General features: G+C 46.0%; 1 protein-coding gene across 4 annotated transcripts in view; it reads left to right on the top strand.

Annotated features, from left to right (window-relative positions):
* Positions 1-17,888, top strand: part of MRVI1 (murine retrovirus integration site 1 homolog) — a 105,989-nt gene that overhangs the window by 23,106 nt on the left and 64,995 nt on the right. For 2 of the 4 annotated variants that reach the window (XM_011377253.1, XM_011377252.1), the window contains exon 2: positions 16,266-16,423. The exons of 1 other annotated variant lie outside the window; for it this stretch is intronic. In XM_011377253.1, coding sequence (XP_011375555.1) covers positions 16,266-16,423 — 158 coding nt within the window. Of the gene's footprint in view, positions 1-16,152; positions 16,424-17,888 lie in introns of those variants that run through there. One more of the 4 variants, XM_011377251.1, reaches the window with a different exon arrangement.

Here is a 17,888-nt window from a genome sequence, read left to right as displayed (position 1 = left end):
CAAAATGGAGTCCTCCCCTCAAACTATGAGTCCGGGGTCTGGGGTAGAGGGAATGAGCCTGTTCACGCAGACTTTTGTTGCTTGGGTCTTGGGGTCTACTCTCCTGGGAGGGTTAGCAGTCAAATCCCATCTGATTCTGAGCTAAGGAGAAGGTGGAGTGAGTTCCTAGAGGTCATCCAGAAGAAGGTGGTGATGTTTGAAAATCATTTGAAGGTTGAAATTTGACTCAAAAAAAAAATGTCTTTATATATGTTCACCAGGTTATCTTTTAAGCAGAAACATGGAGGTCGGTCAAACTTAGTCCCTCCTCTGGAGCCTGAGTTTAATAAATGTGTATGTAGTAAGAGGAAGAGTGGGGGATAGACATTATGGGAGTGGGGGATTCAGAGGTTTGGGCAGGGGTTTCTGGGAGCATTCATTGCCTATCACTAGGGGTAGGGAAGGCAGAGGAGAAGCTGTTTCTGAGGAAAGGGGCATGGTGATGAGTTTAGCAGGCTCATTTGCTCTAAATCTGAGTTTTCCAGCTCAAACTCTCAGGTAGGCAGCAAAGCAGCAAAGTGAGAGAAGCCTTTGGTGTTGAGAAAGAGGCTGTAAGGGCCTGCTTTACAAAGGTGAGGCTGTTTGTACCAGTTGGAACTCTTTATTGCAAGTGCCAAAAAAAGCCAACATAAGTCAGTTTAAGCCAGGGGTATTATTCATTGGTTCTTGAAATATAAAAAGCCAGGGATATCAGGCATAGCTTGATCAGGACCACAGATGACAGCCTCAGGACCTAGTTTCTTTCTGGCTCTTTGTTGTGTTCTCTTTCACATTGATTCCATTCTTAGACAAGTTCTTCACCTTCACAAGAAGGATTCTGTTTTAACTCTTTTACATTCAAGATCTGCAATTAAGAGTAAGAATCTCTTTCCCAGGATGCCCAGCAAAGTCTTATTGTATCTCATGGGCTGTGGACAGGTCATATGCTCATCCTTGAACCAATCACTGTAACTGGAGGGAAGTGATGCAAAGACGTCCAAAGGCTACCTTCAGCCCTGGGAATGCCAGTTAGGCCCCTTGTCACGGATTGTATAACTGTTCTCAGTAGCTGATGTGGCCCCCGACTCATGGGGCAGAAAGTGGGACATGGCTGGCAACTAACTTAGCCCAACCCTGTACTGTAGAGACAGGGAGACTGAGAGCCAAGTGGTAAAGGAACTCAGCCCCATGCAAGCAGTTGGCATCACAGTCTGCTCCTCACTCCCCAGAAGGCCCCTGTCACTGAGTCCCCTGTAATCCTTTGGCTTCCTGAAGCACATATTAGATCAGACTCTGCCCTGCAGCCCAGCGCCAGGTGATTGGGCCTATTTCCACAGCTTCTGAGAATGGAGATTCTCAGAGGGGTGGGACTTGACCTGGGGCATTCCATCCCAGGAGGGAAGAGTTGCCTTCTGTCTTAGATGATGCTTCTGCTTCCTATCTTCCCTGGGGGTTGCTGTGGAAGGACTTTTGGTTCTGTGCCTCGCGTAAGGTTGTTCTTGCTGGTCCTAAGGCAGGGCTGTGATCTGAAACAATCAAGATCCCCTTGTCAGGAAACATCTCCCAATATTCTTCTTCTATTTCTGCTGAGGGAAGAGAAGAACAGGAATGAGTCCTCTCTTGAGAAGGGCTAGAGATCCCATTTGGGCATAGGAGACCCAAGTTTTAATCCTGACTCTGTTTCTTGATGGTGTGACCAAGTCACTGTACCTCTCTGAGGCTCGATTTCCTCATCTGTAAAATGGAGCTGTAATATCTTCCTCACAGAGCTGAGAGGGTTCAAGAGCCAATATGTACATAACTGTGCTGGGTGTATTCAGAGTAAAGTGAGGTTTGATTCCTAGAGTCTTTGCTTGCAAAAGGAGGGATCCATCACATACTGAGCAATTGCTGTATTCCCATGCCTGTGACACAGGAGAAAACTCTCTACCCTCAGACTTGGTGGATGAGATTAATATACAGGAAACAGAAACCACTGCCTGGCAGATGGGGGCAGCTGCACGGAGTTACAGTAGAACAGAAAGCATGTGGCATCTGGGAGAGGTCAGGGAAGGCTCCCTGGGGATGCAGCCTTGAAGGACAGCCTCAGAGCTTCATGGTACCTGACACTGGGGAGGCCCTCAACAAGAATTTCTTGAATGAGTGAATGATTTAGGCAGGCACTGCCAAGGCCATCGTTTCCTTCTGACTTTCCCAAACCAGTTTCCGCATATAGCCCTCGATGGTCACTTCCCAGAAAAAGCTGGGAAGGGAAGGGGAGAAAGAGAAGGAGGAATGGGATAGAGAGATACACTGGGAACTTGATGTTCTTATATTTCTTTCTTTCTTTATGTATGTATGTATGTATGTATGTATGTATGTATGTATGTATGTATGTATGTGGGGGAATAGGAGTGTTGCTGAGTCAAGGAAGAAGTTTTATTTTTATTTGTAACAGAGCTCCCAGGTGATAGGATGCCGTTCCTGATTTATCAGACAGGCTGCTCCTGTTGGTCTGAGTGTTTATTGACAGATCTCATGTCCTAGACAAAACAGCAGCTGTTTCTCCATCCTCATCCCCATTCTAAGGAATGGACGTCTTTAGATGCAGAGGCCAGAAGATCCAAGGAAGAGGTTGTTGGCTCAGATTCCACCCTGCCTTTGGCTTCTGAGAGAGTCTGTATGTGCACTGTGGGCAGGACTGGCTGTTGCTGAGACCCATTGAGGCCCATTGAGCTGGCTCAATTCCTCTGGTCTTCTCTCTGAAATAAGGAACCACAGTTCCCAGAGACCTGCCTCACAGGAATGGGGGACTCTAGGTGCTGGATTGTCAGGACTCCCAACTTCAGAGTCCCCTAGTCAGAGCAGGAGTTGTGCCTGGTGGCTGGGTTTGGGATCAGAGGCTAGGACCACCCTGCAAACCCCTGTGGCTCCACTCTGCCATGGCAACAGACGCTAGGGTGATGGCACATGTGAGAGTGCATCAGCAGCCATTTGGGGAATGCAGTGGCTAGCTTTCCAAGTGCAAGTAGAAAGGCCAGGGGACCTACTCTTTGGCTTCCTCCTGGATTTGAGTAAAGCTGGGAGTCCATTGATAAGTTAATCCTAAAAGTTACTTTGCAAAGTCCTCCTGGATAGTTACACAGAAGCTTAAAGGTCGCAAAGGGTTCGTGCCTTTTATTAGGTTTTAGTTGATAGACTCCTAGAGAAAAAAATCTGCACATGCGTGTCAAGGAAGACAGGAAACCCAGTAATATCACTGAGAGAAAAACTCAGCCTTTAACCTGGGGAAATCTCAGTGGAAATGGCAGGGGTGGGGGTGGGGGCAAGGACATTCACCTGCATAGACAGTTGCCCAGATGACGGTTGCCCAGGTGATGTGTGTTGTTACTCCAGCAAGAGGAAAATGGGGTCACTTATTACCTGAGGGACTCCAAGGTCCTGATGGGGCTACAAGTGAAATCAGCCCCAGAGGTGTCATTTGGCTTTCCAACACCCAGGGTTTGTTCTCCTAACCTCTCTGTATCATAAAGTAGGTGACACATTTTCTTTCACTCACTCACACATTCATTCATTTGTTCATCTATTTAAGAAACCCTGAGAGGCGAATTATATGCTGGCCCTGCCTTCAAAGAGCCCACCATGCTTTAGGACATAATTTTAAAAAAATATTTAGTAATATTTTAATGAAAAGAGCATTATACATGGATTCAGAGATTAAAAAGTTAAAATGAGGACTCTGTACTGGAAGAACCTAAAGGTTCCTCTCTCATCCGTATTCTATAATTCTTCAAGCGACTCACTACCTACCTTATTTTTATCAGATATCTTGGCTCTGCCACCTAATGAGTATTATCTTTAACAAGTGACTTGATTTCGTTTCCTCTTCTGTAAAGTAAGGATAGAAATGGTACCCACTTCTCAGGGCTACTGTTAGAATTCAGAAAGATAAAGCACAATCACTTTCATGGCAGAGAGTCACTACTCAATTAATGCCAGCTATTACTGTTGTTGTCATGGCCACTATAATGATTAAAAGAGACTATGTACGTAGAAAACATTACACAGTGCTTTGCACATAGGTAGTGTTCAAAAACTATTATTTTATTCTACTACCACTATTGATTTTACATTATGAATGGCTATGGCCCAAGGAAATCAGTAGGTAATACATGCTGTATCCAGGTAATGAAACATCAAAACAGAGACATCAAGAAATATTAGTATAATTAATCACAGAGCCGTCCAGGAATAAAAGCTTTCTGGAACAAATGGCTTTGTCCAGCCCAGACAGAGGATAAGCTTAACTACGGAGAGCTGCAGGTGCCCTCTTGCCCAAGCCCTGGGGGACCACACACAATGTCCCAAAGCTTAAGACATGATTCTTAATGAAGTGTGGTTGAGAAAGAGGTTGGAGGAGATATTGCGTCCCACTAAGGGAGCCTCATCAGAGTTAATTAGAGGACTATTCACACTTCTGCCACCCTGGAGATTTATGCCCCTGTTAGTTGATAGAAATTAGTCATATACCGTAGGGGCACTGGGTAGCAAAAAGGATGAAAATTAACTGCTGGCCTAATAAACAAATGATTACAAAACAAATTGACAGAACCATGAAGAAAGGAAAACACAGAGCCTAGAAGAAGGGCATCAGAGGGGGAAGTAAGGGCAGGCTTCCTGGCAGAAGTGACATTTGAACTGAGTATTAAGGATGAGCAAGAGGTGGCCAGGGAACTCTAAGCAGGAAATTCCACAAGAAGGTGCAGAGCTTCAACTAGCACACTCTGAAATGAAGACCATCGATGGCTAAGTGATCCATGGTCGCAGAGGTAAACTCTTTTCTTTAAGTAATTTTTCAGGACACTAAGAAACAATCTTTTCTTTTCTTTAATGATTCCATTATTTATTATGCAAATCAGTCATTCTTATTGTAGAAAAAAAAGAAAAAATATAGATATTTAAAATATGTTAAATTGAGTTTATTCATAATTCCACTGAAGATAACCAATTTGGGTTTTAGCCTTCTGGACTTTCGTTGCCCCTACCCTGGTGGATAGAGATAGCCATATATCTATCTACATATATGTCACATAAAAGGTATATACATACAAATGTTTATGATTTTTAAATGAAAGTAGGGTCATACCTGTTTTTCTCCCCAATCAGTAGATCGTGAACAAAAAATGACTATGTCTAAAGCATCAACCCTTTATTCATTTTAACCATCTTGGAGAGAAGTGTTTTAAAATGAAATTTGCTCTCTGGTCTTCTCCAAGGAGCTAGCATTTGAGCTGTGCTTCATTCACACCCACCAGCTTTTATGCTGGCTATAAACCAGGGCTCAGCTCAGTGACTCGGAAGGTGTCTGAATGGCCTCAGAATCCCTGCCAAGCTAAATTTTTGAACTAGATTTAACATTTATAAATTGGGGGATTTCATATTTAAACATTTGGGATTTTGACTTTTCTTGAGAAATTGGGAGATTTGGCCAGGAAAGACTGGTATTTTTTCATGATGTCAAAACTGAATAAGAAACGCCCCAGTTCGGTGGTGCCTGGTGCCTGGTGCCTGGACTCTGGTTTGCCACACTCCACAGTAGCTGTCATTCATCCCACCTGCCTGGGCAATCGAGTATTTGAGTTTGCCACCGCTACATCAATTCTCTTTTACAGAAACTGGTTGCCAGTTAAAATGAAGCCTTCTTAATCTGTTTCTTAGTGATATGGTTTTGTTCATTAATTCAACAAACAGTACATGGCCATTCTGTGTTTGACCCTGTAGTAAATGTGGGTCATAAAAATATAAATATTTATTAAAATGTTTATAAAAATATGAAAAAAGTATAGTCCCTTCTGTCAAGATGCTGAAATTCTAGCTGAATTGAGGTCCATGCAAGGTGATCTGGTAGACAAGTGTGGTCAAATGAATAACTCTCCCCTGCCCCCACCAAGATGTCTAAGTTCTGATCCCTGGAACCTATGAGTGTGTTACCTTAAATGGAAAAAAGACCTTTGCAGATATGATTAAAGTAAAGATGCTTAGATTGAGAGATTAGCTTGGATTATATGCATGGGCCCAACGTAATCTCAAGGGTCCTTATAAGAAGGATGCATGTTTGTTAGAGTCAGACTGGAAGGAAGGGTGAAAATGAAAGCAGAGGTCAGAGAGGACAAAAGATAGTACACTGAAGATGGAGAAAGGGCCACCAGCCAAGGAATGCAGGCAGCCTCTAGAAGTTGTAAAAGCAAGGAAGTGCATTCTCCCCTGGAGCCTGCGGAGAGAACACAGCCCTGCTAATACTCTGATTTTAGCACACTGAGACTGATTTTGGACTTCTGAGCCCCAGAACTATAAGATAATAAATACCAAATTTGTGGTATTTTGTTACTGCAGCCATAGGAAATAGGAAGAAAATGTCTTTTTCTGGGGCAAAGAGATGAAATGGGTTTATGAAGAAGGAGATATTTGAACTGGCTTTAGAAGAATGAGTAGGAATTCATCAGGTATAGAAAGCTGGGGGAAGGGAGCCTAGGCATAGGTGGGGAAAAGGATATATGCAAAGGGCATGAAAAAGCAGGGCATGTTTGGAGGCCGGTTGTTGGTCCATTGTGGTTGGAGCATAAGGTATGTGAAGGCTGAAGTAGGAGATGAGACCAGAGAGAGGGGCTGGGACCTTGACCCAGAACTGGTCCCTATTAAAAAGAGAGTCCTCAAAGATTTTAAGAAGGAGAAGGATGATCTAATATATGTTTTAGAGAGACTGCTCTGGCATCTTGTGGAGGGTGATTGGAAGGGGCTGGACCAGAGGGAAGGAGACCACTGAGGCTATTGCAGTGACACAGGACACACTGAGCCATGGCAGGGGTGGTGGCTTTGGGAAATGGGAAGTGATCAATGTCTGAACTAGGACTAACAGGACTTGAATTCTAACTGAATGTGGGGGGGTGACAGAGAGGGAGGAGCTATAATGACTTCTGGGTTTCTAGCTTGAGTGGCATTCACTAGGGCACAGGAAAAGTGGAGAAGAAATGATGGGTTCTGTTTGGGGCATGACAAGTGTGAGGGGCCCATGGTACACCTGGGAAGAGTTATCCAAAGGCAATTGACAATCAAATCTCCATAACTATGCTATCGTGGGGTGATAGTAAAGTCATTTGCCTGCCTTCTGCACCCTGACAGGGATGAGGAGGATGGGGTCCGGGACTGAGGCTCAGTGGTGTACTAGTAAAATGTTTAACAGCCAGCTCTCTGGGGAATACAAGTCCTTCACACGTAGCATTTGCTGATTCCTGTGGTATAAATAGTTCCATCAGGACCAATTTCAAGCTACTAACTTGACATCGCTAGATGTGGAGTTGGATAGAGATGCACGGTAGCACCGCACAGACACGCTAGAAATAAATCATCTCAAGAACACAGGTAATGGTAAAATGTAGCAAAATAAATTGAGTGTGGTTATTTTAGCATTTATTTTTAATGTAACTTAATTTTTAATATTTAATGACCTGCTCACAAAATTTTTGACAATTTTATGTTCAGCTCTTGTGAGCTGATGTGAGCAGGCTTGTGCACACCACTGGAGAGGTTCCAACAAAGTACAAGTTGGAAGGGCCTAGAAATGTACCTCCTTCTCAGACAGTCTGAGGGACTCCCCAAGGTCACACATATGGCAGAGCGGAGCCAGCCCCAGGACCCAGGAGGCGGCTCTCAGTCCTCCATTCTTCCCGATGGCCCGTTGGTACCCTGGTCAGCCTTGCAGACCCGGGAACACCGTGTGGTCCTTGACCCAAGGACGATGACTCATGTCACCCTGGAGTGAGTGACTCAGGGACGAGGCTGCTGGGCGGCCTGCAACAAAGACAACCGGACAAGATTTATTTCTGCTGGGAGCTAAATGGGAAGCTCAGATACTTTTCCGCTGTTCCCGGTGCCTTTGAACTGCCTCCGATTGAGCAATTGCACATCTTTCGAAAAAGCAAAAATTTTTTCAAGTGGACTTATTTTTAAAAAAGAATTGCTGAAGTGAAGGAGCTGGAGAGGAAACATGGGGAGATGTTCTGGCTTACTTCCTGTCATGGCTGGGGGTGGGGTGGTAGATGAAAATCTGGCCCTGGCTTGACTATTTTTCAGGGTGTATAGAACCTGGATCCCAGGCATTTCAGTGCTTCTCCCACCCTCCTCTTCCTCCATCCTGGCATTTAAGGTCCAAGGGGCTCCCTAGGTGCCAGGGAGTTGGAGTGAAGAGGGCACCCTGGCCGGCATTTGACAAGCTCTCCATCATGCTTTCCATCAGTCCTTGGTCAGTAGGTAACCTCTGAATCAGCCTTCTCAAGGCACCTGCAGTTCGTTCTGCTAACTCTCTGCTTCTGCGTGCACGGAAATTATTGTGCAATTCAACCCCACCTTTAACCCACCCCCTGGGATGCAAGAAACTGAGGCCTTGTCTATCAAGTCATATCAAATAGCCGTTTCTTCTCTTTGATGTCTTCTCAGGGTTCTGTCTGGGAAATGGGGCCGCAGACCTCTGCTCTCAGATTTAGGGATCTTCACCCATCTCCCTAGGGAAGCAGGCTCAGGCATCTTTCTCAGGGACTCACCACCTCTCCCTGCGCCACCTCTCCTACAGCTCCCTTGCCCTATCATATTTAACTAGTCATCGGTGAGGAGAGACTTACCCTTACTTAGGATGTTTTTACCCAGACCTCTTTTCTATGCCCTGAACATTTTCCGTTTCCATAAGGGCTAGCTTGGGGTGACGTAAGTCAGAACCGGACTCCCTTTTCTCCACCTCCTGCTGCTACAACCCTTCACACAACAGTGAGTGTAGAATGGCCTCGCTGTTTGCATGAGGGAAAGAGCAACAGGGGAAAGGAGATGGGGAAGTTGTCATTAAAACTGCGCGCCCACTCTACAAGCATCCCTGCTCACCCCTAAAGAAGCACCGATATAACAATGTAGAGAAGTAACTGGGAGACACGAAATAAACATACGTGTTTTCTCAAAAAATAAAAAATAAAAAATTCAGATGTGTCATCCATTCTGCAACTCTCCCATACACTGACTCCCTCCAAATCCCTCCCCACACTGAGCACCATACCAATCATAAACTCTTCTTCTGGGAGCTGGCCCGTCCTGTGCTCTTGGATGTGGCCCTGGCATTGTCTGTGGAGATGCTGGCTCACTCTCAGAACTACAAAGGGCACTGAATCAGCGGAGGAAGGCAGCCCCAGACAACAGAGTTTATTAGAGATCCCCAGGACTGGAGCCAGAGGGTGCAGATCCTGGGGAGATTGGGAGTGCTCAGGGCCAGCCTTGCTGAAGCTCTGCTAGGCCGCAGCCCCTGGATCAGAGGGATTGTGGTGAGAGTGAGAAGCCACTAGGGTAGTTCCTTCTATTCCTCATCCTCCCCCTCTTCTTTTCACCCTTCTATACCCCACTCTCGCTCCTGGGACTGGGCACAGCACAGGCCCGGGTTGACCACAGCACAGTGCTGTACCCTTCCTCTCTAAACCCACAACTGGTAGCCACTGGCTGCCCAACGGCAGCATGAATGTCAGCATCACCAGTATGCATGGTCCCCTGTGGGCTTAATTTCAGTCATGCCTGATGGTCTTTTATCTATCTGAAAGTACAGAGGGGAAGCCTTGGCCAGGTCAGTACTGCATCTCCTCTGCTTGCAGGAGGCAAAGGCAGGAACTCTGCCACCCAGGATGGACACGGACTCTCTGGGCCTGGTTGGGGTTTGGTGATGCTGTGGCATCACCAAAGAGAACTCAGCTGCCCTATTCAGAGAATGGAAAAAGAACTCTTTGAATACAATGTGATGGCACCTTACATGTATTTCTTAATTTAATTCTTACAACAACCCCAAAAGGTAGGTAGTATTACCTCCATTTTACCAGCAGGTAAAAAAACTAAGGCTAGGATAGGCTAATCTAGCAAGAAAGAGGCAAAGGGAAAATTAGAACCCAATCTGCCAAGCTCCCAAACCTTCTTGCAGCATCCCAATGTTAGGAAGTAGGTTGGGGCCATCCTGAGGTGGACCCCCACTCAGGCTCACTTGTGGGGTATGGGGCCCAGCTCTGTAGTTGGCCAGGCCCAGAAACCCACAGAGGCGCCTCTCAGCCCTTTGATCTGATCTACGATTCCATAGGAGGTATTCTAAGTCTGTCTGAGACTGCTCTGGAGTGAGTGCTGAGAGCAGGGAGCATCTTCTCTCCCCCGTAGAGTGACCACGAGAAGAAGGGAAATAGGAAGGCACTGCCCAAGGACCCTTGCTTTCAAGGCATGGACTAAAAGCAAACCCTGCGCTTAGGGAACAGGAGTTCTGGGATCTTCTCTGCTTCTCATTCACAGATATGGCTTTGGTCAAGTCCTTGCCCCTTTCTGGACCTATAAGATCGGAACAGGGGGCAGGACTGGCTGACCTCCAGTGACCCACCCTGTCACCCCCTGAAGTTGCAGAGGGACTGAGAGAGATGCATGTGCAGTCACCCCAAAACAATTCCTTCCATCGAATTCTTCATCTAGAGATAGACCAGTGGTATTAATAGCAACCTAATCTCTTTCAAATTCTTTATGCTGCTAAAATGAAAGCAAAAATTCAAAGCTGGAAGAACAAAAAAAACTCCCTTTGGAGAATTCTGAGTCACTCCAAAAAGGTCAGTGGTGTCTGGGTTAACCCATTGTTGCCCAGAAGGGCTCTTCCCCCAACACACAAAGATTAACAGAGAGAATATGAGAGCCACTCAACTTGTAGGCTGTGCTTCTGGGACATTGTGGTTCCAGAGAGGGGTTTGGTCTCTTCTGGGCTAGTTGCAAAGCTCTGGAAGAGATAGCCTTGGGGTCATTGTGAGAGGCCACTGCTTGCCAAGACTGCCACCCATGAGATGCTGGGTTAGGCCCAGCAAGGAGCTAGGGAGTCAGACAGACCTGCAGCTGACTTCCGGCACAGCCATTCATGGGCGATGTGACTTTGGGCAAGTCTTTGGGCCTCTTTCTCCTCATCTCTAAAATGGAACTAATCATAATGTTAATAATAATAGTACTCACGTTATTCACCTCACAGGGTTGCTGACAGCACTGAAGGGGGTGCTCTCTGTAAAGGCCCTTGCTAAATCATGATTCCTGATGATGGCACCTGTGCTTGCTGAGACATAAGTGGCCCTCATGGGAAGCCACCGCAGCTCCTCCAGCTGAAGTGTGCAGGATGGAGATGTTCCACCAGTTGTAGATGCCTCTGCTTGTACGGCCACTCTGTTAGAGCAGCCCTCTCCTACTCTCTTGCCCTCCCCACAGCCCACAGGATCCTACAGTGGCTATTCCCAGGGGCAGAGCCTGTGCTATTGATTTAAGAAGCACGGGGCTTTCTGGGGTGAAAGTGTAAATAGACAAACTAATGGACAGTTGTGTGAAGGAAAGTCAGAAGGCAAGTGGGTGAATGAATGGACCAACAGACAGATGGATGAATGGACAGATTTGCCATCCCACAGCGGGGGTCATGTACCCTCAAACCGTGGGCCCACTCTTTTGCCCTCATGAGACCCCAGGCCTGACAACCTGCCCCATGACCATCCTTAGCCCCGCTGGGAATGCACACTCCAGTTCTTTGTGGGGCAGATCCTCATGCTTCTGCTGTGTACTCTAACAGAACTCCTGGGGGAGGAGACAGAGTAGAAGCGGAGAAACATGATGGACCTTGGAATCAGACTAGCCTGGGTTATAATCCTCGGCCTGCCACTTTTTAGCCATGTGATCTTGAACAAATTGCTGAACCTCTCTGATTCTTAGTTCCTTAATATATAAATGGAAACAATGAAACCCATCTCACAGGGGTTTAAACAAGATAGCACATGAAATGCACCTAGCATAGTATCCGATACTCAGTAGGTAACCTAGGAATATCTGATAAATGAAAGAATTAAGAAAAATATATTAGTTTGCTTTTTTTCATGAGCATGGCCAGGGACAGATAAAATATTTTAGTATATTTTAGAGATGGTTGGCCTTTTCATTTACACAAATGACTGGATAGTTATCCCAGCAGAGGCTCTTAGATAATCTGCACCAAGTTCAACAGTAACTGTCTGCTTCCTTTCTCTGCACTTCAGTTTTCCTTCCTGTAAAAAAGGTCCGGTGATACTTAAACACTGGCTAGGGGCAGAATAATGAATAGAGTCCAAAGAGCTGTTTGGCTAACACATCTAACCCTTCACTGACCAGGCTGGAGAGGCAGCAAGAAGGGCCTTAAAAATGAGTTAAAGAAGGAGCAGCTGGAGACCAAACATTACTAAATATTTTTCCCTTTTATGGGTCGGTGCTCTAGATCACCACTTCCTGGAGATTGTATTCTAAACTTTGCTGTGATGGATGCAAGGTCCATGTGCCCACGAGCTCCAGTGGAAGCCAGATGTCACATCTGCTTTTACCTTGCTATTTTAAGCAGAGTATAATAATGGACAGAAGAGAAAGCAAACAAGGCAGGAGCAGCGTGGGAATGGCCTCGGCAGGCGCGGCTGCTGGGATTCCCCCTCAGGAGCTCGGGGTTCCATCTTGTCAAGTGTGGGACCTCAGCCAGCCTCCACTCTGCTTTGTCCTGTAGCAGCTGACACCTCTTAGTGCTTGTCTGACTTAATTTGTTTCTGTTTTACTTTGTTTTCTGACTCAGAGACTGACTTCAGGTCCTTCTTGAGGAGCAGGAGGTGGAGGAGAGGAAGTGAAGCTATTTCTGATGCAACTTTGCAATACCAGGATGCCAGAATCCTATGGGATGGGACCATCACATCTGTGGCTTATTGTGACTAGGAAGTCTCTTGGATTTTAGGGACTTCCAGGATTGGAAAAGACTACTGAAGTGTGTTAGGAATCCTGTGATCCTTGCCCCAGCCTTTGCTGGAACTCTCCTCAGAATAGGGAGCTCACTACCCTGAAAGGCAGTCCGTCGCATCTTCAGATGGCTCCGACCACTAGAAAGCTTTATCTTGCTTTGATTCGATTTTTCAGTCATCGTTCGTGCACCTGTCCTTTGGGACCTTCAAATATCTGAGAAGGCATTTTCTTTTATTCTGCCCCTTCTCTTCTCCAGGCTAAAGATCTTTAGTTCTTTAAACACAATCTTGTCCTTGTCTGAATCCTTCTTGGCATGCAGAGCACAATACACTTCATGTAGATTAAGATATAGCGGAAACGTGAAATACTTCCCATGTTTTGAAAATCATACTCCTATTAAGGCAGCCTGGACCTGCACATACATCACATATCATTTTAAGACGTTTCTTGAGAGGTGCAGCTAACTTTCCTGGTAGAATTGGGGTTTGCGGATACTCTTGCTACCTTGCTAACGGCACTACTAATATTGCTGCTGCCAAAGTCCAAGTAAAAGTGATAGAAATTAATCGTAGAACTCACCTTTGGGCAAATAAGATGCTCAATTTATTCATATAGTGACCATTTGGGATGAGAGACACAGCATGACCTGGTGCCATTTCTCCCATTCCTGAGAGCTAGGTTCAGTCTGTCCAGTATGGCTTCTCCCTTCCTGTCTAACCTCCCCCTCTAGGCCTCCAGCTAGTTTTTTCAAATTCCGTTCCATATTTCAAAGTTCACAGCTCAGCTCAAACACTATTTCTAATGTAGAATCTCCACTAAGGCTATATCAGCCATCATAATTTCCATAGGCAGAGACCCTTCTCTGGGATTCTACAACTTCTCACTTTCAAAGTATTTACCCCAGTATACTGTTTTCCAACTGCCTCCTGCCACTTGGCTCTATTCTTCCTGAAGGCCAGAACCACATTTTTATCATCTTTATGTCACCAGCACCTAGCACAGGGCCTGGTAGATTAGGTGTAAAATGAGTGTTTGTGGTGAATGAATGAATGAGTGAATGAATGACTCACTTTGTGGATATTCTACTTCAGATGAGATTTCTTGAAATGACCAGCAGGGGTCACCTCAACTGTTTCAGAGCTAAACGGAACTACCTTTTCACTGCAGAGAATGACAAAAGTTAAGATGATAGTCACATCAACCAACCTCGGGGCTAAAGTTCTCTAGTTCTTAAAATAAAAACCAACCAAAAATTTTGGATAAATATTCTGGTTACCCATGATGAATCAGACTTCCCTCCTGCATCAGGGAACTCAGTCAGAGGTGTGTGTGTCAGGTGCAGGTGTTTGTCAGGGCTGTGGCTGGTGCCAGATCTGAGCCTGCCATACAGCTCTCTGGCTCAGGCCCTTTCTGTGACTTTTCTGTTGGACAGAAAAGTATCTAGTATCATTGGAGATGGTGGGCTCTTCCTCTTGCAGCTTCCAGCAGTCTGCACCTTGCATAGTGCCCGGAACACAGTAGGTACTCATTAAATGACAGTGTCTTTTTGTTCTGTGTGTGTCCCAGTGGCCCCCTAACTGTGCGTGGTGGCATGATCTGAGGATGACATCAGCGTTTGGTGGTTTTCATCTGCCATCCAGCAGAGCAGCTCCTTCAGGGAATCTCTGAACCTGAAGTTGCAGAATCAGGCTGGTTCTGCAGGTCCTGGAAGGCATCTCCTACCCCACTAGGGGAAAGGGACCTGAAAGAGCTTAGAAGTGGGAAGAGGCCAGGCAGAGCCCTCTGGACTCAGGCCAGGCTTCCTGGGCTGCAGACCTCCTGCCCCTACATGGCCTCCGTAAGTACCTACTCTATGCTGGACACTCTACCTCATTCCATCCTTGGAAAAGAATATATAGGAGGCATTCTTATCTTCGTTCCACTGATAAGGAAAGTGAGGCTTACAGGCAAAGCCAACATTCAAGGTCAAACAGCCAGTGAGTGCAAGAGTGGGGATTCAAACTCAGGAATCTGACTCTAAAGCTTGCATTCTTTCTACCTTGCTATCCTGCCTTTCCCGATGGAGACCTGATATTACTTGTGTCTTTTTCTAGGAGAAAGTAGAGGAGCCAGATCCATTGGCTCAGGTCTCTTGACTGGGAAGAAACATGAAAGAACAGTAGTTACTGTTCAGTATGGAGAAGCCATACTGGACAGACTGAACAGTAGTTACATGAAAGTGACAGGAGTTAGTATTTACAAATAAACACAACCCAAATTGACTTGAACACTAGGACACGTAATTGCTTATGTAACTGGCTAATTTAGAAAGCGTTCAGCCTGCAGGTAAACTTTGATTAAGGCACCAGCTCCATTTCTCTGCAGGTCTCTTGGCTCTGCCCCATTCTCTGTGTGTGTGTCCGTTTTATCCTCAGTCTGGTCTTCCTCATGGAAGCAAAATGGCATCAGCAGCACTAGATCTCACACCCGCATACTCCACTACCCAGAGCAAGAGAAAACATTGAGTCTCAGAAAACTGCCACATGCTCTTTGGCTTATGCTGGATGTATTGTTTCTACCTGAGCCAATCACTGTGGTGGGGTGAATGAGATTATGCTGATGGGGATCAATCCCACCCAGGCTTCAAGGTGCTACACTACAGGCAGGGGATAAACCTAGCTTTGGGGAGGCAACCCAAGATTTCCGGGGGCGAGCACTGCACAAAGCATATGAGGTCCACTCAGGCCAAGCCTCCAGAATCATGGCTCTCGTAGAGCTGACAGGTCTGACAAGGGCATCTTCAAATGAGAGAGCCCCATGCTGAGGGTCAGGAGAGCTGCTGAAGGGTGTGAGGTGAGCCCTGGGGTAGGACATCAGGAAACACCATCCTTTCCCCCTTTCCCACTTGACCAAAGAAGGCTGTGCAGTATAATGGCCTCAAAATCAGGAAGATCTGGTTTCAAATGCTTGGTTCTTTGTAAGATTTGGGCAAATGGCCTCCACACTCTGAAGCAGTTCTTTCATATGTAAAATGTGACTATTAATGCCTACATCAGAGGTCATCGTGAGGATTAAATTAGGCAATGTTGATAATGCTCTTAGGACAGAGTGCAACATCCAATAGGTGCTCAGTAAATGGTAGGCAAGTACACATCTGAACCTAACAGAGTGCCCTCCATTAGCTATGGCTTTGAGGAGTGAGAAGCACTTTTCTCCCTTCTGGGATAGCTGTGTTTACGGTAAAGACCAAATTAGATGCAAAACCTCTAAGGCCACCTCTGACTTTGTAAACAGAGCTAGTGAACAGGAGGAAATGCAATTCCAATTGCCCTTGATTTTCACCTCTGGTGTTGACGCAAACTCAAGCAGGCTCTCTCTGTGGCTCATGACCCTTGGAAATGGAACCCAGCTCGGGTCAGGGATGGGAGTGGATTTGACTTGTCCTTTTGGCATCTCCTCAGCCTGCGAAGCCCAGGCCTCTTGGAGCATCTTTGGGGCTGACACAGCAGAGGTTCCGGGCATCTGCGGCCACTCCCACCAGGAGGCTGCCATGCCCCACATTCCCGAGGATGAGGAGCCCCCCGGAGAGCCACAGGCAGCCCAGAGCCCTACCAGCCAAGTAAGTGTCCCCTCCCTGCCTGCGGTTAGCCTGGCTGGGGCAAAGCCAACCGCCCCGGGCTGAGGCGACAGTACCCAGCCTGGCCAGTGGGTTTGCCAATAGCCTGTGCAGGCTGCAGTGAGCCCTGGGGTAGGTGTCCACACTGAGGAATATACACACAAAGTTCCATTGCATTTCCTGAGGGCCCCGCAAACCCTGAGAGTGGAACCTCCTAGGTTGTGTCTGATGAGGCCTCCTGGGAAGTCAAATCATCTTAACCCCGTAGGTGCCCTGCTGGAATGGAGAAAGACTTGGATAGAACCTCATCATGTCAGGGTCATGGGCACCAGCAAAAGTCACTATAAGTGCATTCACTTAAAACAAAAATCAAATTTTCATAGTAAACAGTGAAAAACATTTTCAGCAAAACTGTATTGTGAAAAAGGAAATGATGAAAATAAGTTAAAGGGTCACATTGAGATTGTATCGTGCAAGTGAAATTCTGAAAGCAAGTTATTTAGTTATTTTTAACTATACATATTACAAAATATAGAGTATATACCACTTTTTAGAATGAATGAAGAATTAATCAAGTATGTTGATTCTGGTGTGGGTATATTTATTTTTCGTGCCAACAAGATGGTCTGTTTACATACCGGTTCCTTCACATTTTACTGTATACACTTTCATTAGGAGGTTCTGTTTAATATCTGAGATCTTCATGCATTTTCCCAAAGACCTCTTTCAATCCTTCAATGTTCAAATCATTCTCTTGTGGAGAACCTATCTCACCTCCTCCTAATTTGTTCTTGTTAACTAATCCCATTCCATCGGCTCCTCGTTGGTCCAAGACCTTGCACGTGAAGTTCTCCAACCTTGTTTTCTTTGGCCTCATCATGAACTTTGCAGTTGCTTCGCACTGAACTTGTATAGTTCCGTTATATCTGACAGTCATCCCAACTGACCTCAGCCAGAAGGAATAGACACTCGTTAAGTGAGGAGAGAATGTACGAGTGAGCATTAATTTGATAAGTGGGTAGATTCCTAGTGAATAGTTTCATTTTATGATGACATTTGTTTTCTTGCACATCGTAACTGTAGGAACTTAGAATAAATACTTATAAAAAATGGCCTCTCATATTTCCATATCCCAAGCTTATGGGATTAAGGTGCTGCAGAACTTGGCAGGCTTGGGACGCCCTTGAATTTCTAAATGATAGTGGGCCAAATCCCCGGCCTTTGGCTGCAGGCAGCCAGCTCAGGGTTTTACTGAGCCTCCCTCCCAAGAATGTCTTGGGCCACTGTGGGTGCTGTTCCTCCGCTGCTTTCGGTGGCTCCAGAGTACTCCTTTGCTCCTCTGCAGGTGACGGTTGGCCTTCCCCAAGGTCAGTGCTCTGCTGCTGCCCCTTTCCTTACCAAGTGTGGACAATGTCCCCAAAGTGTCCCCAATAGTAAACTATTAAGTTTAACTAACCTTAAAAAAAAA

This window comes from Pteropus vampyrus, unplaced genomic scaffold (assembly GCF_000151845.1).
Source record: "Pteropus vampyrus isolate Shadow unplaced genomic scaffold, Pvam_2.0 Scaffold307, whole genome shotgun sequence".
Classification (NCBI taxonomy): Eukaryota; Metazoa; Chordata; class Mammalia; order Chiroptera; family Pteropodidae; genus Pteropus; species Pteropus vampyrus.
This window is presented reverse-complemented; position numbering and strand designations above follow the sequence as displayed.